The 23,671-nt window shown below is 37.5% G+C and overlaps 2 protein-coding genes across 2 annotated transcripts in view; one reads left to right on the top strand and one right to left on the bottom strand.

Moving 5' to 3' along the window:
- Positions 1-4,811, top strand: part of RAB3GAP2 (RAB3 GTPase activating non-catalytic protein subunit 2) — a 63,467-nt gene extending 58,656 nt beyond the window's left edge. Inside the window, exons 32-35 of the mRNA XM_015821380.1 lie at positions 180-269; positions 358-573; positions 2,873-3,031; positions 4,012-4,811. Coding sequence (XP_015676866.1) covers positions 180-269; positions 358-573; positions 2,873-3,031; positions 4,012-4,155 — 609 coding nt within the window. The 3' untranslated portion in view covers positions 4,156-4,811. The remainder of the gene's footprint in view (positions 1-179; positions 270-357; positions 574-2,872; positions 3,032-4,011) is intronic.
- Positions 4,812-5,866: 1,055 nt separating this feature from the next.
- Positions 5,867-23,671, bottom strand: part of IARS2 (isoleucyl-tRNA synthetase 2, mitochondrial) — a 34,584-nt gene continuing 16,779 nt past the window's right edge. The window contains exons 13-23 of the mRNA XM_015821379.1: positions 19,867-19,969; positions 19,095-19,188; positions 14,412-14,520; positions 14,197-14,299; positions 11,518-11,643; positions 10,324-10,455; positions 9,007-9,113; positions 8,616-8,761; positions 7,709-7,899; positions 6,346-6,487; positions 5,867-6,198 (exon numbers count right to left, since the gene is read on the bottom strand). Of these exons, the coding sequence (XP_015676865.1) occupies positions 6,056-6,198; positions 6,346-6,487; positions 7,709-7,899; positions 8,616-8,761; positions 9,007-9,113; positions 10,324-10,455; positions 11,518-11,643; positions 14,197-14,299; positions 14,412-14,520; positions 19,095-19,188; positions 19,867-19,969 (1,396 nt within the window). The 3' untranslated portion in view covers positions 5,867-6,055. The remainder of the gene's footprint in view (positions 6,199-6,345; positions 6,488-7,708; positions 7,900-8,615; positions 8,762-9,006; positions 9,114-10,323; positions 10,456-11,517; positions 11,644-14,196; positions 14,300-14,411; positions 14,521-19,094; positions 19,189-19,866; positions 19,970-23,671) is intronic.

Here is a 23,671-nt window from a genome sequence, read left to right as displayed (position 1 = left end):
CATCCACCTACATAGGAATCGAGGTTAATCCACTTTATAAATTCCAAGCAGAAATTAATGCTGAGTTGATCTGGGAAGCTGTCCATTTTCTCACAACTTTTGCGTATTGTATAGTTACATTAAGCAAGTGTAACTTTCTTATCTTGGTTCCAAAATCCCTCTGTCTTCCATTCTTGCAGGGTAAAAATGCTTTTTTCAAAGATTTGACTTCAATTCAATTGTTGCCTAGTGGAGAAGTGGATCCTACTCTGCTTAGTTTACGCCATCAAGTAAGTTAAATCTGGTTAGGAAATGAACAAGCATATGTGTACTTTTTACAAATTGCTACTGATATGGAGGTTTTCTTTTCTTTGCAAGTTCTTAACCAAACTAGTGAGTGCATTGGCCCAGGTCCAAGCTCCATCTAAGACGACAGACAGACCGGAAGAAGAAGTTGCAGTGTTGCTGAAGGACAGGGATTGGCCTGCCTTGGCTTTGGATCTGGCACATCATCTTCAAATTTCTGAGGATATAATCAGACGGCACTATGTGTGTGAGCTCTATAGCTATGGCCTGGATCATCTTGGAGAAGAGGTAAACATTTTGCACATAGTACAGCAGGCATGAATTTCTGCCTGTTGAGGGCAGCAGCAGACACAAGGTTGTACAGTTTTGTCATGGTTATTGGTGAAACTTGTGTATATTGCTCTCAAATCCTGGGTTGGTTTTTATTTCTGCAAATGCAAAGATGCATTTTGAATACCTTTGATTAAAAAAGCTTGCGGAATTATATCTTGAGAAAGGATAAACTGAGGCTGTTTCTGTGCACTCTAGCAGATTAAAAGTTTATTCTGCGTGATTATGGAGACAGTAGAAAACAACCATTATGATGTTAAAATACCGTGTCTTATTTAAGGGAGAGAACATTTCCCAAATTGGCTGCCATGGTCGTCACCCCCATTCTTCCAAATTTAGATGAAATTCTGGTCAATCAGGATCCATCGCTTGAGTCTATACTACTGTTCATGTGTTTTTCCTCCACTGCAGCATCTTTTATATGGGTGTGGGTTGGGGAGCAGGAGTAACTATAGTCTACACCCATTTACCTCTGAAGACTATATGGAACCTATACTACTAGAAACCGATTCAGTAGTGTGAAAAGCTGTACTACTAGAGTACTATCCTGGAAAATGTCCAGACAATATTTGTTGTTGTTAATTGCGAAGTTGTGTCTGACCCATTGCAACCCCATGGACAATGTTCCTCCAAGTCTTCCTGTCTTCTACCATCTTCTGGAGTCCATTTAAGCTCACTCCTACTGCTTCAGTGACTCCATCCAGCCACCTCATTCTCTGTTGTCCCATTCTTCTATTGCCCTCAATCTTTCCCAGCATTAGGCTCTTCTCCAATGAGTCCTTCCTTCTCATTAGGTGGCCAAAGTAGTTGAGTTTCAACTTCAGGATCTGGCCTTCTAAAGAGCAGTCAGGATTGATCTCCTCTAGGACTGACCGTTTTGATCGCCTTGCAGTCCAGGGGACTCGCAGGAGTCTTCTCCAGCACCATAGTTCAAAGGCCTCAATTCTTAGGCGCTCAGCCTTTCTTATGGTCCAACTTTCACAGACATACATTGCAACATTATTAGGTATAATTCTGATTTTAACACCCATGATCCAGTGAGTTCAGGTGCAGGTAAGCAGCTAATAGGGGTGAGGAATTTCTCCTGTCACTAAAATAAACTTCTGGCACCGGCACCGATGTTTTTGCATGCATTTATCTGGGATATGACATCATTTATCTCCAGTCTACCACACAGTCCTTCCATCAGTTCCAAGAAGGCTCCACACCCATTTGCATTACTCAGGTGACCCTGACGACACAGATAAACCTCCAGGTGGCCTCAACGACTCTCTAAAAGAATGCAAATGACCAGCTGTCTGCAAGGAGTATAAAAATTGTTCCATTCCCCACCACCCAGTCAGAGCTGAAGAAGCTTCTTGGATGAGAAGCGAAATGTCTTCAAAGAAAAACAAGAAAGTCCAGTTGCCTCGCGAAAAAAAGCATTTTTGGGGATTCATCTGGTGTGCCATCTAGAAAAGAAGCCCTCTTACACATAGCACGGAAAAGAGCAGTGCACCTGTGTCCTCAGGACTCTGCCTTCCAATCTTCGTGCCTTGTAGCAGAAAATGGGAAGGAGAGTAGGAATTAAGTCTAGGTTTTTATTAACAGGAAAAGAAAAAACTTGTGAGCCCTTCTCGGGCATTTGTTCAGAAACTAACCACACTGAAGCTAAGAGAGCTTATTTATGAGACATTTGAAATCTCCAAATTTGTGTATTTCCAAATTTGGTACTAATTGCACTTTCTTATGCATGTAAATGTTTGTGGATCAAGAAAGTTTTTTATGTTTGTGTAGTGGTGCTTCTTTCATGCCATATATACATAGGGATTTTTTTAGTATGTGATATTTATGCACATATTCACAAATACAACCAATCACACGTGACCTTCACCCTTTTTTCCCTATGCACCCCATTTTTGATTTGCCAGTACAATATTATACAATGCGAGTGAAATTTTACAATGAGTAAGTATTGCAGGGATTGAAAAAGTTATGTTTTATCTTTTTAAACATGGCTACCTGTGCATGTTGGCTTTAAGAATTTTTACAGTTGAACATTTCAGTATTAAATTTTGGCGACAGGTCTGTAATACTTTTAACATTTGACAGAGTACCTTTTAAAACTAAAAGTAGCTTAATCGGGAGGTGTCTTCTTGGACTGACCTGCACGTACCTCCATTCGTTAGTGGCTTCTTTTCAAAAGTTTTTTTTTGAAAACAAGTATTGTTGTGTTGCAAGAATAACAGCTGACATAGTTAATGTCTTGTATATGCAGGTTATTCTTCAGGTAGAGGACAAAGAAGTGCTTGCATCACAATTGTTGGTGCTGGCTGGACAGAGGCTGGCCTATGCCTTACTGCACACTCAAACAAAAGAAGGCATGGAGCTGTTGGCCAGACTACCTCCAACACTTTGCACTTGGCTTAAAGCTATGGTAAGATCCACTGCCTCTTAAACATATTGCACAATAAGGATCAGTGTATTCAGAAAACCTTAATCTAAGAAGTTGATAAGTACTTTTGTTTATTAGTGCTGTACAAAAAATATGAAATTGATGGGAAAAAATTTCTTACATGAAAATGAAAATAGAGTAATATATGTTGCTCAGCAGCAGGAAAGCAGGGTCAGCATGCTAACCTAGATGGACAATATAGGAACCAACACAATTACACCAATATTTCCCTAATAGCATGCTTTGCTTTAGTCTATATGGAGTGGAATCTGAACTTTGCTATGGAAGCATAAGAGAGAGTGTGTAATTTATTTCTGAGAATTTAATGAGTTGTTTATACAGTATACAAGTAGTACACTCAACATTTGGCATATTGGAACAAGGATGGTGCAAAGGATGGAGATGGCTTACTTCATTTAATCTATGTTATTGTTCAAATGTATTGAACAATGCACACAGACATCTTCATATTGAGTCTAAATGATACCTATAGCAGTTGGAGGAGGGGCTTTATTTCACTTCAGTGCACTGCACAAAACAGAGATAAGAATTGATGACATATGTACGGTTAATCTAAGGGTAGGGTGAGCAGTCTTTTTTGAGATGGTTTTTCCTATAACCTCAGAATTAACTCCAGAAGTAAACTGGTGAGGTTGTGTTCCATAACTATAGTTTCCCTGTCTTAGCTGGTCACACTGCCACGTAAAGCATGAAGCCTGCAGTCATTCATCTTTTATCTTCTAAGAATGGCTGTGGCAGGGCTGAAAATTCTTGGAAATGATCCTAAAGCTACAGCAGTGGTTATCTGCGATATTCCTCACTGAATTCATAAAACTAGTTTACAGGGCTGTTCCTAATCATGAATAGAGATTCTCTTAGATCTATCAGTTGGGTTTTAGAAATTATCTGGCATGTCTGTTTCTAGTAGAGAAATCTAAAGATTGTCTCAATTCTCTCTGCAGGATCCACAAGATCTTAAAAATGTAGAAGTGCCAATTACCACAACTGCTAAATTAGTAAATAAAGTGATAGAACACCTACCAGAAAACCATGGTCAGTACAGTGTTGCTTTGCATCTAATTGAAGCTGTGGAAGGAATGTCTTGACAACAAGACTAAAACTGAAGCACGGTGACTAGAAAGGTCTCTAATAAAAGTGAAGATTGTATATAAGAACCAGAATCATCTTGATGAAACAGTCTCAAGTATCTTTGGTAATCTACCAGCTCAAGAGTTTAGGAGATGATAAATAGATGTGAAGATCTACCTTTGGTGGATAATACCAACAGTGTGTATATTTGTGTATAACTCTAAATATTTATTTCTAATACCAAGCATTTGTGTAATAGTTTGCTTAAGAACAATTTAGTGCTGTTCAAATGTTAAGAATTTCCTATATGGTAGAAAATAGACTGCTTTTTAAATGTTAAAGCAAGATGAACTCAATCAGAAGCCAAGAAATCAGAGCTCTTACATATTATGTATGCTGGTTAGGTAATACTTCTTCAAAGTGATAGCCTAATTACATTTAATCAAGAGGCAATTTAATCAAGAGGCAATAGCCTAATTACATTTAATCAAGTTACAGCATTAAAGGATGACTTTCTACAATTACATTATGGCTGAATTTTCACTATAAAAACAGTATCAACTTATGAAGAGCAAGTCGTCCAGTGGGAAAAAGTATCATTGTAGAACAAAAAGAAAGATGCTGCCTCTTCATGTTTTAAGTATCAAATAAAATCTGGAATCTAGTTTTAGTTTATCACTTCTGTAAAAGGATTGGTCTCATTTGTAACAACTTTCTTTGCTGTACAGCAGGGGTCTTCCAACTTGGCCCTTTTATGACTTGTGGATTTCAACTCCCAGAATGCCTCAGCCAGCAATGTTCACAAATCGTAAAAGGGGCAAGTTTGAAGACCCCTGCTGTACACCTTACTGTAGTTTGGTATATTCAAATGTCTTCCCTATGTTGAATTTTATATTTGCCCCACAACTATTTCAATATCTGACAGTGTTAACATTGAGAAATTGGGCTGATTTTAAGAAGTATGGCTTAACTTAAAATCCCTAACCAGCATGCTGGATGGGGAACTCTGGGAGTTGAAGTCTGTGTATCTAAAGTTGCCAAGTTTGAAAAGCCTTGGATGAGGGAGTGCTGAAGTTAGCATAGAATAGTTGAAGCAACTGGGTAGCTTTGGTCTGGAAAAAAAAGAGGCTATAGTAGTCCTTCAGTTATTGTAACGGAGTTGTCTGAAATTCAATGGGACTGGGTGATAGAACCAAACTCATGAAAATCCTTCCATTTGTCTGTTGTAAAGGGCGAGTGGAGACTTTGTAAAATAGTATATCATTCTTAAAATGTTAGCAATCACAGTGAGTAATTAATTGAATACTGAACTCTCACCTGTTCTGTAGAAAACTGTTGACAACTGGATCAGATGAGTGTCTCATTAAAAGGCTGCTACAATTTTCAAAACCAAAGGAAGAGCCATTCACCCATACCTATCACTATACAGTTGCAAACATAGTTACTTAAGAAAGTAATTTCTTAATTATGATTGAGAAATCTAGACCAGGATGAAAGTTCCACATACTTTTTTCTTATTGATACGTGATCTGCGTGGGGAGGGGGGAGGGGTTGATTGTGTTGGAAGTAACTATAGAAAAAAGGTTCATGCAGGTCCATGAACTGCAATAAAGCTGCACCACCTAAGTGCTAAAGTCTAAAGTCAACCGAACTAAAAAAAGCCAGCTTATTCATGGATCTGAATTCCTCCTGTGCTGCTTTTCAGACTTAGAAAGAAAAAGACTGTCAGGCATTTTAGTAAGCAGTTTATTAAGTGTACAAGCTTAAATATATACACGTGAATTTTAAAGTTAGCTTTCCAGCTCTCGGAGAAACAAAATGTTGGTTTCTGTGTAGATACTTCTATATTCCAGGTTTTCACAAAATATGAATCTTGCTTTAGCAGGCCCGACTATCTGACCGCTATGGGAACAGGCATCATTTCTCACCAAGTATTTGCATACAGCGTGCACATGGAGTCTCTGCTGAATCAGCAGTGTATTTTCGACAACGAGGGCACTTTGATTTGGCAGCTGGTAGAACAATGACTTTATAGGCAGACTCCTCTCGGATATCGCCACCTATTTCAGAAGAGATTCGAATTAATCCCGCATTAAAGCCCATTCTTTGCTGACTTATCTCTAAATCAAGGGAAGTCCTCCTATAGTTCTATCATCACATGGCCCAAACACTTTCAATATGTGGATGTGTAACAAAAGTCTACTTACCTTCTAAGTTTATCAGAAATGTGCCTTTAATCATATCGTCAGTATTCACATCTCTAGGTACTTCAGTCAGCAGCATTGTCTGTGATGCCATCATTATTTCATTTAACTGAGATGTACTAGAGCACTCCTCAGGTTGCAGCACCTAATGATAAGTTATCATGCTGACTAGTTTTTGAAAAGGGTACAGATGCAAACAAGTCTATGACAGTTCTCATTAAGATAATAAGCTAGGACTGGTTTACCATACTTGAGCCATAATGTGATTTGGTAGCAATACATGCAAACTTAAGTCTATTATGGCTTGTTCCGACTGAACACTGAACATTAAATTCAGGCTTAATACTATGATATTGGATGTATGCAGAGGACTTTTATTATAATTTCAATTTATGGTGATGGTATACCCTTATTTACAATTCAAGAACTCCAAGACATGACATAACTACATCATGTTGGTCTGTAATTGTAGATATACACTAGACTAGGGCTCTACAGTCCCAATACACAGTCATTTTACAAACATGGGGTTATCTGAATCCTTAAATACTTTGCCTCTAGTTCAATAAACTAAAAGCATCAAATAAAAATGTAGTAGTTTGTATGGTTACAAACAATAAGAGTCCAAGGTTGAAGATTACTGAACTGCATATCCTGTCCCCTAAAAGTAGAAAAGCCAGCAAAAAACAACAATGGAAGTCAAAGGAGGTCTCTGGGGCAAGAAAACCAAAACCCTTTGAACTCAAGATCATAGAATCATAGGGTTGAAATTGAGCAAATAAAATTATTCTACATCTTGTCTTTGGATTCTATATCTTGCTTATCAAAATCTGACAAATGAATCTGATAAATGAAGGTTTCTATCTCCGAGTCAAACCATTACAGGTAGTTCTCAACTTATGACCATTCTTTAATGACCATTCAGTTACTATGGTGCTGAAAGTGACTTTGAACCAATCCCTGCACTTACCACCAGCACAATGTCTCAATGGTCACATGATCAAAATTTAGGCACTTGGCAACCTGCATGTATTTACGATGGTTGCAGCATTCTGAGATCGCACGGTTACCATTTGGGACCTTCCCAGCAAAGCCAACCAGCAAAGTCGATGGGAGAAGACGGATCCAGCAAAAAAGGACATAAAATTGGGCATGGTTCACTTAACGACAGCATCAGTTAGTGACAGAGGTTCTGGTCCCAATTGTGGTCATAAGTAGAGGGTTACTTGTAATTAACTTTGAATATCCCTTTATATTCCCAAGTCTTTCTGAATTAAGGCATTATAAATGGCTTTTGTTTTCTTAAACATTTCAAAATTAAACTACTAGTTGAGATGTAATATTAGCTTATGATTTTTCTGCTTACCTCCATTAATTCAAAGAACAGCCCAGGCTCAATCACCAGAATCACCTGATATTCCGCAGCATTTTTGCCTGCAATAAAGCCAAGGAAGCCATCTCTCATTGTGCATGCTCCATCCACTGCTTCTTCCAGGCCTGGCTTCTTCCAGACAGCACTTGTGGTCATCCATCCGGAACGAAACACGCTATCCGACTCTTGCAAAAGAGAATGGTGGGGAAAACAAATGCATTAGATAGCTCTGTAATAGTTGCAGCATTGTACTACATAAAGCTAAGAATAAGGGTTAACATTTTATGTGGGCTTGTTTGAACACAACTCAAAAACTTCAGCTGATGCAGATATTGAGGTTAATTCATTAGATTGCACACCAATATTTGCCTCTGATCAAGGAAACGATTTCTATGAATTAAAGTTCCCCATCTGCCTTAAGTGGCCACACTTGAGTTTATATGTACCTGCTTCCCAATAATTTTCAGTAATACAGAACCTGATCTATTAAGAGTGCTCTTAATTTTAGTTCTTGCACCGAGCAAGGGTTTGAATTCAGTGATCTGATTATGATTCCATAAATCTGCAAACTTGCATGGACAATTACTTTATTAAGGTACTAATGTGACTAGAAGGGAAGCAGAACTGAGTATCTTGTCCCTTATTTGGATTGCTTCAACACTGAGCTGTCAGACATCATTTCATATAATTCTTTTTAAAAATGTGTACATGCAGATTTCATCCTACAGCTAAGAATTTTAATGACTAATTAATTTAATTAATATTTATTGATCGTTCTATTTTTTTACAACACAAATGTAAATTATATGACTAACGAATTCAACACATTACGAGGTTTATGTGAAGAATCTCTAGACTGGATGCAGAGTGTCTGTTTTCTTAACCGTTTTATAACTCATACCTTTTCTGTATGGAATATACTGGAACACCTCTTCAGACAGATGTGGAAGGATCGGTGCAAAAGAACGAACCACTGTATCCAAAACTGCAGCCAAGGCTGTTTGACACGAACGGCGTTTAGGATCTTTTTCCTCTTCACAATAAAGTCTGGATTTTAGGAAGGAAAATAATTGGGGAAACAATTTCTAAACATTAAACATTGTTGGAATAATTTATGTGTATCAAAATACATGTGAGCTGAAGAAACTAGCTGTTTATGTTAGTAACAAAATAATCCATCTCACTCTGTATATTCAGGAAGAATTTATCTTGGGGACAAGCAGTACAGAGCATGCATTTTTTCATTTTTTGAGACTTCCTTATCTGATAAGGGGATACAAAAGTTCACATACCTGTCCTTAATTATACTAAAATAAAAACTGGAGAGATCTTTACTACAAAAGGCTTGAAGTAATCGTATGACTTTTCCATAGTCATGTTCCTTATATGCCTGTGTAACCTAAGGAATAAAGGAGAAGAAAACAACAGCTAATTAAAAATGCAAGTAATTGATTCCAAAGAAAAATAAAGATGGAAAGGAAACGGGAAGCACCAGAAATTAGAGTATAATTATTATCTTTAATGAGAATCTAAACTATTGACAGATTCAGCTAGTTAATCCCAAAAGTGCTTTTCAAGAGGCAACTGGACTTACTTTTTTTCCCCCTTGAAGCTGTTTCGCCTCTTGGCTTCCTGGATGAGAGGCAAAATGTCTTCAAGGAGAATCAAAGAAAGTCCAGTTGCCTCTTGAAAAAGCACCTTTGGGACTACCATGACCTGGATGACTGAGAATCTCCATAGACATTTAGCTAGTTAATCATTTTTGCCCTTTCATACTACTCAAAGCAATACCAGACCAACCATTTATTGTCCTTTCCTTCTCCTCCATACTATTCTGTCCCAAGATTTCTCCAGTCCTGTAACTGTCTCCCTTCTTATAATAAAATTAGGTTTTGACAGTCCATCCCTACTCCTTCCAAGATATAATAGTAGTTTAGATTGCCCGTGCTTTGTTTTCAGCATCTTCAAAGGAAGAAAGATGACGTCTAACTGTAGCATTGCCAAAGTAGTCAAGTCTTGGCTATGCAGGACCTAATTCAGCAAACATCCACAGTAGAAGATAGGCTGCTAGTAGTTAGATGCGGCTCTCCGAAGACAAGCCTTCTACCTGACTTCTTCAAGCTGTAATTTCCTTCTCTATTCACATTTTGCTAATGGATTTGGTAAGCATAATGTTAAGGTTTTCTACTTCGTAGAATGTTTACTAAAGGTGAAGAAATGAATGGAGAAACTTTACATGCTGGCAGAAAAGTAGCAGGTAGTCGTGATCTACTGCAGAGGTCCCCAACTTTTGGGGCACCAAGGACCGGTTCCATGGAGAAACGTTTTTCCACAGACCGGAGAGTGTGTGATTTTGTGTGCTGCCTGCATCCTATGGATGAGGCTTTGCTTGGCATGCCGCGGGCTGGTACCGGTCCACAGATTGGGGGTTGGGGACCCCTGGTCTATTGGACAGGATATTCTTAAGCCGCAAGTTGATATCTTTAGCAGTTCTAGTACAATAATACAACAGTTAAAAGAGTTTTCTCCAAAAATGTATCTATCCAGTTCACAAATCAACCGCTCTGTGCTACAAGTGTCCATAGTTCCAGACATTCCCTAGTGCTTACCTTGGTAGCGAAGCCATGCAGTAGATGGAGTATATACTGGTCTATCAGATACATCTCTGATGTGGGGATTGAGTCTGTCTCAGGACTGAAGCCAGCCAGATTGCCCAACAAAAAACGAAGTGTATTTCGAAGCTATCAACAAATTCCAAAGATAGTTTGTGAAATTCAAGTAATTTTTGAAAAGCTTTTACCATCTATATAGCCATGTATTTATTTTGGGGGGCAAAAAAAATATATAAGAGATCATTCAGACAGGTTCTTCTACCACAAGATCTGTTTTGAGATTTAGGGTGAGATGGACTGGAAGTATTTAGAACTTTTCTGGAAATCATGCAGGAGAGTTGCTGGATGAGATGATTCTCAATAGCCCCCATATTTCTTCCAGTTCTTTCACCAGTCTCTTCTCCAAAGATTTGGTTTGCAGTGATATAGAAACAGGAGATTCCTAATGAGTAAAGCTGTCTTAATTCCCATTAATGACGAGTAAGTCCTTTGATTATAATACAACACTGGGACAGGTCTATTACACTTCAGGCCTAAATACAGGCAACATATAGTTCAATATTTTTATACCACTAATTAGTGAAATTTGCAGCTTAAAAACGTCATACATTGAATACTGCATGAAGAAGGAACAGACAGACAAGGGGAACTTCCCTGACTGGCTTGTGATACTGTATCTAACTGTAAAGATGCATTAAAGTCCCTGTTCCAAAAAGCAAATCCAGGGGACAATTATTCTAGGATCAATAACCACGAAGGGCAAGAATCAGTTTGTGCTTAAAAGAAATAAGAGTAGAAACCAGAAGATCATAAGTTCTACTCCGGCCTTAGGTATAAAAGTTAGCTGGCAGACTTGGGCCAGACACTTTCTCCCTGCCCTAAGAAGGAGGCAATGGCAAATCTAAAGCTCAGCACTTCTGAAATGTTGCCAATAAAATTCCAAGCAGTTGTCCATGTATTTGCTAAGAGTTAACTTGAAGGTACAGATAAATAAATACAACCATGATGGGTAAAGTCATTACTATTATCATGAAGATACACAAGTGAAAACTTCCAATGGCAAAGGAAGGGAAAACTACTATTGAGATATTATGGAGACACCTTCTTTCCTGACTACACATTCCAGAAAGCTGAACTATTTCTGTAGTGGCTCCTACTTAGGAAAAGGCATCAGAGTGTTTGTTTGCTTACCTTGTTAATATCATCATGAGCAGAACTGAGCACAGTAGGTCCAATTTGCACTTCTGTGTAAACATTGGACTCAGCCACCCACCAGCGTAAAGTATCAGCCCCGTATGGTGGCTCAGTGCTGTGGTCCTATACATTGACAAGAATGGAGAGGAAACACCTTTCAGTGCTGGTAACTGCTCAATGAGCCCCTGTTCTCCAAAATAAATTCAACATATTATTTTATAACCGTGCAGCAAAGTTGGCCATAAAGACATTTCCCCAGAGGAATGTAGAGAGCCTGTCAAGAATCATCGAAAAATAAATCTCTGAGAAGGTATTTGTTGGGCAACTCGTGTGAAAGTAAAATGCCGAACAATGTAACTCTACAAAGTATGACTGATGCACCACCACCACCACCACCACCACACAAAAAAAGCTGCTCATGTTATTTATTAGGTTAGAGTTTTATCTCACCTTTATTATTTTATAAGTAACTCAAAGCAGTAACTGTACATAATATTCTCCCCTCCTATTTTCTCCATAACAACTCCTCTGTGAGGTGGGTTAGGCTGAGAGTGATTTGCCCAAGGTCACCCAGCTGGCTTTCCTACCTAAGATCAGACTAGAACTACACCAAACTGGCTGTCTGCTGCAAAGTGAGAAGGAGGGGAAGGTCAAACCATGTTTGCTATTTGAACAACCTTGACATCAGTCAAGGAGGGACACTGCCAGAAAACAAGTGTCCTGCTTGCTGCTCTGTAAAATATCACACACGTGCACATGCGCACACATATTCTCATATCCTAGCAAATAGAAACAATATGGCACTGTGATAAAGTGATAGACAGGCCCAGATTCTTGGCCCTGGAAGATCGCTGCATAACTTTGGAACAGTCACTCTCTCTTGACCCAAACCTACTTCACAGGGTTTTTAAACAGAAAAAGTGAAGGGAACACTACGTATGCTGAGTTGAGCTCCTCTACAAAAAAACGAATAAAGCAATAAACAGCTGCTGATGTAATTGCTTGAGGATGGCTTCCTCCTGAGGTCTACGTTAATAGAAAAGAAGCAACAGTTTAGGAGGGGATTCTGAAGTGCAGTTTTCATGATCTATAAATGTTTCCCAGGTAATCTTATTGAAAAACAAAACCTATATAAATCCTTCATGCCAACCAGGTTGGCTAATAATGATATGAAGCTCAAGTCCAGCATCTAGGGATTGAAGACTGAGAAAAACTTATATAAAGCATTTCCTACATATTAATATCAGTCTCACAGGTAAATCTGAATTGTAAAATTAGGATTGACTCTTTGGGAACAAAGTTGATCAAGAGCCCTTAGCCCTAAACCTTACCAGATACAGTAGTAAGTAGAGGCAAGATAGCAGAAGCCCACTGGGGAGAAACCCCCCCTTCTTTTGTTTCCTTTATGGCTGGTTGGCACATAAGACTAAACCATATTTATTTGTACCACCCTCCCATTTCCCCCCACAACATCTTTATAGGGTAGGTGAGGCTAAGAGAAAGTGACCAGTTCAAAATTACCCAGTGAACTTCCCTGGCTGTGGGTGGACTTGAACCTTGGTATTTTATTGGTAGCCTAACAGCTCAGCCACTGTACTTTACTGCGTTAGTCATTCCAACTCACCAAAACAACCATCTTACCCTTCCCACCAGCACAGTCACTTCTACTTGAGCCAGGCGCAAAGGGCCTCCCATCGGTTTGTGCAAATGAAATGCTACAAAGGTCCTCAAAGCAATCCTGCCTGTCGATCTGTTTTTTTTTTTTACTCATCTAGTGCAGAGTAAATTCATTCACAAAGCTCTTAAAGGTGAACAAACTATGGCAATGCACACTGTTGTTGAGTCCTGGTTTGCCACTAGTTTAGCTTAACACTCTGTTTTATGTGCCATAGGAATGAAAGATGCAGAAAAAGGAAGCCAGTGTCTACACAGAAATTTAAAAAAAACCCAAAACCCTGTGTAACAACATAGACCCACACCTGGTTGAAAAAACCAGCTAAGGTTAAAGCTATCAGGTCTGGCAGCTTTCTTCCCCACAGAGCAACCACTCATAAGCAAACTGAGCAGCAATAAAACTGTTCACTTTTATTACTATTGGTTTCTATAGCTGATGCTCTCAGGTCTATGAGCAAATGATTGTTTGAGGATATATAAGGAAGTAAATCTAACTCAAGGGATATGTGGGGCAGGAATTTATCTTTTCATCAGGAGCTTTGGACTTTTCCCGCGTGGCAATGAGAGCAAAATCAAAAGCTTCTGAGGTTAATAAATTATGTTACATGCATCATCCACATTTTAAGCTACCAAGACCAACAATCTGTTGTATGTTGCTTTCCAGGCACACTAAGACCATTCATTTGGCTATTGTTTCTGATTTGCAAAAATCTCCATGACCACGAGATAGCAAAAAGCAAATATTTATGCCCCAAAGTGTAGCACCGTGCTGCCATCTGGTGGCTTGATGGAATTTTGCAATCTTTACATGGTTAACTCTACTACCGTATTAACATTAGAAAATATATTGAGCTGCCCAAAGTACTATTTTGCCAATAATAATGGGAGAAGGGGAGCAGGATTTAATGCCAAAAATATATTTCCAGGAAGGAAATAACTGAAGCCAAACTGAACCAATAGACTGCATTTTCAGATGGCAAGTAGAACTATGTAATTACTTACACTGCCTCCATTGATGACAACATCTGGATCAACCACATTGCCGACAGATTTAGACATCTTTTCTCCTTTTTCACCAACAGTGAATCCATGAACAATGAGAGTCCTAGAAGAAAGACCTCAGGTAATCCCATGCTTCCTTTAGATTTCTTCTATATACATTCTTAAAAGACAGTGTATATTACCATAGCTGCCCCAAAACTCATCCACCAGCTTACCTATATGGTGCCTTTTTTCGTGTTGCTACGCTAATCAAGAGGGACGACTGGAACCAACCTCCCAGCTGGTCTTTTCCTTCCAAGTATACATCAGCTCTTTCACCTGTATCTAAAAACATAAGCAATGTAGTATTTGTAATTGAGATTCTTAAAAATTCTGAATTATCTACTTGCTTTCAGTGTTGAATCAGCTGAAGTGGAAATCATCTAACAGAAATATGGCAACGTTTACTAAGTTTTAAAAAAAAAATATAGTACTCTGTTACTCAAATGGCAATTCTGAAGTGTTTATAATGGATTTAATTTCTTTTTTTAAAAAAAATAATCAGAATTTTGTTGCTGTTAGGCAAACTTAATTTATAGACTCTTATACCTAGTAATTATGTTATGTTATTGACTTGCCAGATCAATACAGCTTACAACTGTGAACATAATAGAAGGAAAGAAGACAGAACCTTTGACAAATGCAGCTACTGTACCCCTGAAGCTCTAGGAAAGAAAAATTGGAATTTTTCCTCTCTACAAAGCTACTAGAAGCAAATGTTCCTTATAAATCTGCTCACTATAATTATTCAAATTCCATATAAAGTTGTAAGACTGCCTTTCCCTCTAATACTTCAATTAATTTTACAAAAATTATATATTTAGATCTAGCTGTAACTTGCATTTATTGTGGTAAAAATAATTGTTTATTAATAAAAATTCTGAATCAGTGTTATGCAATCTATTGAATATTTAAAGGAATACATTTTTCTTCTCAATCATAATTTGTAAGTCACTTGACTATATTTATGATTATTTTAACCTGATGCATTGCTTTAGCACAATTACACTGGTAATAATTCTGACATAGGGTAATGAGATGCAAGCCACTGATTGATAAGAAAAAATATTCTTTTAAACAATCATGGATATATTGATTTAATGAATAAATTATATTTCTTAGAGACAGTTTATACACTAAGAAATACAAACAAGAGACAGTACATAACAAGGAACTATTTAAGTTTATATTATGTCACTATTTTTATTACTTACGTAGGTCCGTAACAATACTTTTGAAATGTGGTAAAGGGACAGAAAGGTTTTATAACCTAGGTTATAGATAAGAATGTTTATGGAGTAAACTCTTTGAAAAATCTTATGTAAATGGAGAATGTTTTTGTTAAATTGCATATACTGTGCTACTTAACTTAGATGCTACATTCTTCTCCAACAAACATCTTGCAGTTTATCAAAGATCACAAGCTTTAACAATTGATAAAGTTAATTGGGGTTATTATTTACAGTTAGAGGGCATAGGTCCTTAAAATCCTTTTCTGTTGTTATTTGAGCAATGTACTGTGTATCTTTGATAAGAGACTTTAACCCATAGATTAAACACTGTGTTTTAATGGCAAGTACAATTATCTAGGCCTTTTCCTTTAAATACCCTGTCAGCACTAAAGGTAGGCATTGTAAAACAGTATTTTTTTAGTTAAACATTAGTATGATAGCTCTGCAGGAAATTAGGCTGCTGCATTTATCAGTTCTAGAAACTGATCTTGATGGTCACATGTTTTCTTTATCTGATGCTACACTGGCTTCTCCATTTTTAACTAGAGATTTGGCCTAATTGTGCAGGAAGAATTCAAATTATAAAGTTTTAGTAGCTCATAATCTTGCATTAAAATTTCAATTTCTGACTTTCATACAGGTAGATCAAAAGCAGCATGCTTTGCAAGAAAGCCCACTTTAGCCCAACTGTATAAATATATTCCAACTACTAAATCAATTCTAAGTTCAATTCATGTGCATGCACACATGACTGTGTGCATTGATCTTGACTGAGGATCAAGAAAAATATCATTTGAAGTAACAAGTGGCACAGAGTCCTAGTGGACGATTATTTAACCATGAGCCAGCAATGCGCAGCAGCAGCCCAAAAAGCTAATACAATCCTGGGTTGTATAAACACAGGCATAGAATCAAGATCATGTGAGGTATTAGTACCCGCTTTATAAAATCCTAGTAAGACCACATCTGGAATACTCCAGCCAATTTTAGTCACCGTATCACAAAAAAGTTGTTGAGAGTTTGGAAAAAATTCAGAGAAGAGCAACCAAGATTATCAAAGGCCTGGAGACTAAAACATACGAAGAACAGCTGCAGGACTTGGGTTGAAATAGGAAGAAGAAATAGGGGAGCCATGATAGCAGTATTCCAGGGGCTGCCACAAAGAATAGGGGGTTACGTTATTCACCAAAGCACCTGAAGGCAGGACAAGAAGCAACGGATGGAAACTAATCAAAGAGAGAAGCAACCTAGAACTAAGGAGAAATAAATTAGAATTAATTAATTAGAACAATTAATCAGTGGAACAACCTGCTTCCAGAAGCTGTGAATGCTCCAACACTGGAAGTTTTAAAGAAGAGACTGGACAGCCATTTGTCTGAAATGGTATAGGGTTTCCTGCCTGAGCAGGGGGTTGGATTACATGACCTCCAGGGTCCCTTCCTCTTCCTCCTCATTACTACTACTACTACTACTACTGATCAAAGAGAGAAGCAACCTGGAATTAAGGAGACACTTTCTGACAGTGAGAATAATTAACCAGTGGAATAGCTTGCCCCCAGAAATCATGGGTGCTCCATCACTGGAGATTTTTAAGAAGAGGCTAGACAGTCACTTATCTGAGATGGTATAGGTTCTCTTGCTTGAGCAGGGGGCTAGACTAGAAGACCTCCAAGGTCCCTTCCAGCTCTACTCTATTCTAATGTGCAACAGAGGACAATAGTTTCATTGCTTTGCTTTGCCATCTAACACGCTTCTGCAATGTGCTACACATCCAGTTACCCCTGGCCCTAGAATAGAGCAGCTTATAGCCTAAAGAAGGCCCCAGTAGCATGAAAATGAGGAAATATGACTGATGGAATTTTCTGCACACCTTCCTATTATTCTCCTAATAAAGCACACGTTTAACAGGAGATGCCATAGGCTCAGGACCAGTAATATATAACTTAATTTCATAATCCTATTTAAAGTCTCAAACATAGGTAATCTTTCATTCTAATGATTTTATTTTGTTTGTAAATGAAAGAGGAATTTAAAGAAACCCAAATGACCAGTTGAAATAACCAGTGAAATCTTCTAGGATGGCTCCTGTAGCAATGCTGGGAAACAACTACCTATAGCAGGGGTCCTCAACCTTGGCAACTTTTAAGACTTGTGGACTTCAACTCCCAGAATTCCTCAGCCAGCTTGAAGTCCACATGTCTTAAAGTTGCCACGGTTGGAGACCCCTGACCTATAGGGCAGGGACTTTTAGTACAGAGCTGGGCTAATGGCTGTTGCATGATCAGACAATGAACAGTCATTACCTCTCATGGCTAGAGTTCTTATAGTCTCGAAAATTCACCAATAGTGTACCGAAGACTTACATGAATTCACTATACACGTTCTTTCCTTTTTATTTACTGGTTTTATGTTACATTACACACTTGTGGTTGTGGCTTGGAAAGTGCGAAATCATGGAGTTTAAAGTATAGAAAAACAAAGAGCCTTATACCATTATTAAAATGTTGTAGTTCAATTAGGACAGTGAATTTTACACAGCTTAACAATTTCAAATCAAAGTGCAAGAAGTCCTTAGATAAATTCATTCTTGATGATACTATTGCTTCCCTGGGTTTCAAGGAAATTAAAAATAAAAATAAAAAATCCAGGGCCAGCATGTTTTACAGTTCAAAAGATTGCTATCTAACATTTGTGTACTCTTGGTTTAAAGTTCAAAAGCAGTTGATGCCCTACACTAAATTCTGATTCCAACTGCACTGGAGCGTCCTACCATAAGGGATATATATATAAAAGTCTTCTCCATATTCTTATTGTATTTTCAAAATTCGTTGTATTGCCTGAAAATTGAGTAACACATTGTCATCTTAAAACACCTTTCTCTAATTGCCCCTGGATGTAGCTTAATATATTTTCGGGTCAGAGATAATCCAGTGGATCCTTCGCTAAGCACATGACCTCTAATGTCTCTTCCATTTCTATAATAATAATAATAATAAAGTTGGAAGGGACCTTGGAGGTCATCGAGTCCAACCCCCTGCCCAGGCAGAAACCCTACACCATTTCAGACAAAAGGCTGTCCAGTCTCTTCTTAAAAACTTCCAGTGTTGGAGCATTCACCACTTCTGGAGGCAGGTTGTTCCATTGGTTAATTGTTCTAACCAGGGCTTTTTTTCTCGGAGAAAAGGTGGCGGAACTCAAACCTGGCCACGCCCTCATCAAACCCTAGGACCGCCCCTTTAGAGAACAGGAATGCAAGTAAAATTTGGGAGGGGCTATTTCCGGTGCGGCCGGCCCGGAAAAAGGTGCCGGAACGCGGTTCCGCCGCGTTCCGGCTGAAAAAAAGCCCTGGTTCTAACTGTCAGGAAGTTTCTCCTTAGTTCTAGGTTGCTTCTCTCCTTGATCAGTTTCCACCCATTGCTTCTCGTCCTGCCTTCAGGCGCCTTGGAGAATAGCTTGACTCCCTCTTCTTTGTGGCAGCCCCTGAGATATTGGAACACTGCTATCATGTCCCCCCTCGTCCTTCTCTTCGTTAAACTGATTCTATAGTTACTTCATGAAGTGCAAGCCCAGCTATGTTTAAAATTTACCAGGCAATTCTGAAATATTTTTGAATTCAGAACTTCTTACCTTCTAAAACATGAGCCCAAGATGTTCCACTGTCAAACCAAATATCCAACACATCTTGTCCTTGTACATATTCCTGGATATCAGGATTAGCAGCCTGATTTAAAAATATATGAGTTAAAAACATGAATTAAGAAAATAAGGACAACTTAAATTCTTCCATTCCTATTTCTGCGCCAAAGGACCAGTAACAGCATTATCACCAATTTTCTTAACGGCAACATGAATAAGAGAACATTGCTGTATTTTGGATGTTTATTTGTATGCACATTACAAAAATGAACCCACGTTGTTCTTTTTGTTGGCATCTTAAAAATGACCAAATTATGCAATAAACCTTCTTGGAGTACAGTCCATTGCACCTGATTATGTAACTTTTTCACCTGACTGTAACTGTATACACACACACACACACACACAGTTGTACACATAAGATGCTTATGATATTGCCTTAAATCTCTGCTGTTTCATGATATCCCCTTTGGGTAGATCTGGGAAATCATTTTCCCAGAAATAATTGTCAATGCTGTATTCTATGTTGGCTTACATTCAAAGTACATTGGCCTATACTTTAGAACCATGGTACTTGTTGGAAAGTCCCCAGAATGTTACAGCAATATCACTTAGACTAGCTCACTACTATGAATCAGATTCAGGTTAACCCTTCATTTGCCAGGCCTTTGGATTTCCTGAATCCTGACTTTTAATTTCACACTTCAGTTATTCTTCTGTAGCTCAGATCTTCATAGAGGGCTTTCCATTGTCCCTAAATTACCTTTGCCAGAGCTTCTTTGGGAAGAAGCTGTTCAATGGGAAGTGTCCACCAGGCATCACTGCCATGTTGCTCCACTAGTTTAATAACATTCTCAGTGCTTTTTCTACAAGGAAAAGAAAGGAATCAGTGACAGACAGACAGGAAATTATTAATCTGTGTTCTGTAGTATAACATTAATTGGGAAAACCAGGAGCCATTAAAAGTTTTCACATGTAAGAAAGAGCTACAGTGTAAATTACAAATAAACAATTTTTTATATATAAATCTATTTAAGATAAACTGTGAAAGGACTGAAATAGCAAGTGAGTAAAAAACACAGCTGTGCAAAGCTACTTCTGCACACCTTGATCATTAATCAAAATGCTTCAGTTTAATAATACCTAATCTTAGCACTCCTGAACTTTTCTTCCTATGGATGTGCCCTGCTTTTATGCTATTAACCAAAGTTAAATAAGGGCCCCAACTTTTGATTTGCAGGTGGTTTCTGAATCTCAAGGTGGTTTCCCACCTAAATTCATTAGAGAATCATGGATTTTCATTGCTGTAAATTTTCTTTGCTTTTCTAACATTCTAACATTCTAACAGCATCATAAAAAGGGGCTAAAATTCTACTCTTTCTCTTTTATGATGTCATCAAATCATCATCATACCCCTTGCAGCTAATAATTTTTAATTTTTGTTGCAGCTGCAAAGGTTTCTCTCTCCTAAACTAAGGAATATACAATACTTGATGAAAAACTTATACAGGTTATGCTTCCTCTGCAAGTGAGGAGGGAATGACTTTAAGAACACCTAGAGCAGGGGTGTCAAACTCACAATGTCACATGACGTGTCGCGACGTATTGTGACTTTTTTTGCCATTGCTGGCAATGGGGTGGGCACAGTTTCGCTATGATGCATCCAGCCCGCGGGCAGGCAGTTTGACACCCCTGACCTAGAGCGGTCTTTTCAAAATGCTGCTTATTAGCCATGATGGATAATAATGAAGTGAATGAAGACATCTGGAAGACACCAAGTTTCTAAAGATCATCTGGGGTATGGAATGAGGATATTGTGCTGATCCTACAAAGATGGTTGAAGTGAGTCTCAACTATTTAACAGGCACACTTTTTTTATCAAATTAAATCCTTTATCAAAATTTAAAAAATACAACTTGTAGTTTTCTTGCAAATATTATAAATGCATGCATGCTATTCTATCAGTTATTTGCAATAAAACTGATTAGGGTCAATTTTTTTTTCAAAGGGTGGGCTGTTACCATATAACTTTCTTCTGTTCCTACAACTTCTAATCCATAATGAAATACTCTGAATAAAGAAATTAATGATATCATACCAAGAACAGCAAATGCAAAAACTGTAATATGATTAATGGCATTTAAATTTACCTACCATGCATGTATTCTTTTGGGATAGAACAAGACATATAAAACTAAACATCAAATAATGTATCTATTTGGGGCTACTGAAAGCAGCAATGCAGTTGTTTAAGATTCAGAAAAATACATTTTAAGGTTTTATTTAGAATAGAATTAGTAATATAAATTAATACAAGCCTAAACTGCTTTATTATTATCATATATAAACAGAGATGGATTTTTTCAACAAATAATCTTACTAAATATAGGGGAAATATATGAAAACGTTGTAAAAAAGGTTTAAAAATCACAAGGTCCTCAATTTGTGTGACTAGAGAAATTGGGCTTTTATGGGAGAAGATTGCCCATATCTAGAGATTTAATCCTAAAAAGAGTCTTTCAAGATTTCACAATAAAAAAATATATATTTCTAGTTCTGGCTTCAAGGTTCTTTTCACGGAAAATGACTTCTTCTAATGCCATATTTTGCCTGCCTAAAGGTAATTACAGGGAAGAAAGAAATGCTTGTAGCTGTGCTTTAAAATTGAGAATATGGTATAACAAATTCCTTAAACTCACAAGCCAGTATATATATATTTTCAGATTTATTTCCTGAAGAAATTAGAATTAACATACTATATAAAACAACATATAGTTTCCGAAGATTCTCTTGTATCCCATAAAGTATAAAAAAAGTTTTTTATAATTAAAAAAGCATGTGTGCCAATAAACTTGATATAAATATTAACTATAATCATTGATAGCTCACTGTTCTTGCTCCTTATAAAATGAATGATTTTGCGATGATTTCGTAACGTTATTAACGTAACGTAACGAGGAATATACATTAGATTATCCTTAAAACCTTTCCAAAACCTGTTTGTTTTCTCTTAGAAGCCATTCCAGTGGCTCTTGCCAAAATGATTACAAATATCAGAAATATGTTTCCTGTTCTCAACTGTATAATTTGTGTTTAAAAAAAAAACCCCAACAACTTTAACTTAAAAGTTCTCTCTGCAGTGTACATTCAACACCTTCCTCAAATAACGACTTATCGCTCCTACAAATGGCAGGCCAGAGTTTGAAAACCATAATTCACAGTGTAAGCAACAGGAGCCCTGCTGTAAAACTTTGCCCTACATTCGTATGCCAGATTGGGCAGAACTCCTATTACGTGTCATTCTCTTAGGTTTCTAGTCTGGAAATCCACAGAGCAATTCACGCTACCATGACGCCAGCCAATCATTTTGAACCCTGATATTGATTCCGCCAAATGCTTATTTAGTGAGAAATTAAGCAGCATTGAGATATTTTTCAGGCGTGGAAAGGAACAGATGCTGACCATCCTTGCTCCTCTTAAAAGCTCGGAGTGCCAGGTAACTTCTTCTTTTTTTTAATGTAACATGCATCTGTTTTTTTTTCGAACTATTTAAGAATAGTGATATTGTCCGTTTACAAAATGCACTTGTATTCTGGATCACAGTGACTGAAGGATTAGATGATTCAAGCTGATTTAAGGCATTTCTTTTAAGCAAAGGGCAGCAACTTGCAGCAATCTGGAAAATCTTAACACATCTTTAACCCTGCTTTTCAAGTTAAACGGGAGCACGAAGAAAGAAGCTGCTTTAGCAAATAAAGTAATTCAACTTAAACTCGAGTCAGACCAACACAAATATTTATACTAATTACAAGTTTATAACTTACTACTTTTATCCATGAACGTTCTTAAATGTATTCAAAATTATTCAGGATTAATCTATAACAATCAGCGGTATTTTCTTTTTAAAGCTGAAAATATTTAAGACTTATAGCTTCATATTTAAGACTTATAGCTTCATATTGCATTAAGCTTTATACGTAAGTCCTTCACAATCAGTGTTTTAATTTCAAAGATATGTTTCATCCCTAAACGTATGTCTTTCTGTTATAATCAGTTTCTGTTTTTTAAACAGTATATGTTATGCCCTTTATCACAATATCAAAGGGCTGTTTCTTTAGAAAGACTTGTCTATTTTCAAACTCAGTTTCCATTCTTTTTACAGAGCCTTTGTTGGACAACTGACACCTGCTGCTGTTTATGTCATTTTACACAGTGCTCATGGAGTGGCAGTAATGTATAAGGTCCCAAATTCTCACAACATTCATTTTGGGTATCTGTAGAGGAGAAAGAGTACCAATTTGCAATAATATGAAAGAAAAGGTAAATTCTTTTTCCCATGTAGGCTCAGAGAGGCAGATAACTAATGGCTCTTAAACAGTGTTATCAAGTGTAACAGCAACTCCATGTGGAATAAGCCTCTTTCCAGTGGAGGTGGTGTTACTTTTGAAAGCCACTGATCTATTGACTGAAGAAGTAAATTATATGGATAATAATTAAAATCAACCAAATTTGTTATTACAACTACGTATTATTACCTACATACCACTTCTACTGGTAATGTTTGTGGG

This window comes from Protobothrops mucrosquamatus, unplaced genomic scaffold, assembly GCF_001527695.2.
Source record: "Protobothrops mucrosquamatus isolate PMUCROS unplaced genomic scaffold, P.Mucros_1.0 scaffold1318, whole genome shotgun sequence".
Classification (NCBI taxonomy): Eukaryota; Metazoa; Chordata; class Lepidosauria; order Squamata; family Viperidae; genus Protobothrops; species Protobothrops mucrosquamatus.
The sequence above is the reverse complement of the archived record's forward strand: the minus strand, read 5'-3'. Positions and strand labels throughout refer to the sequence as shown.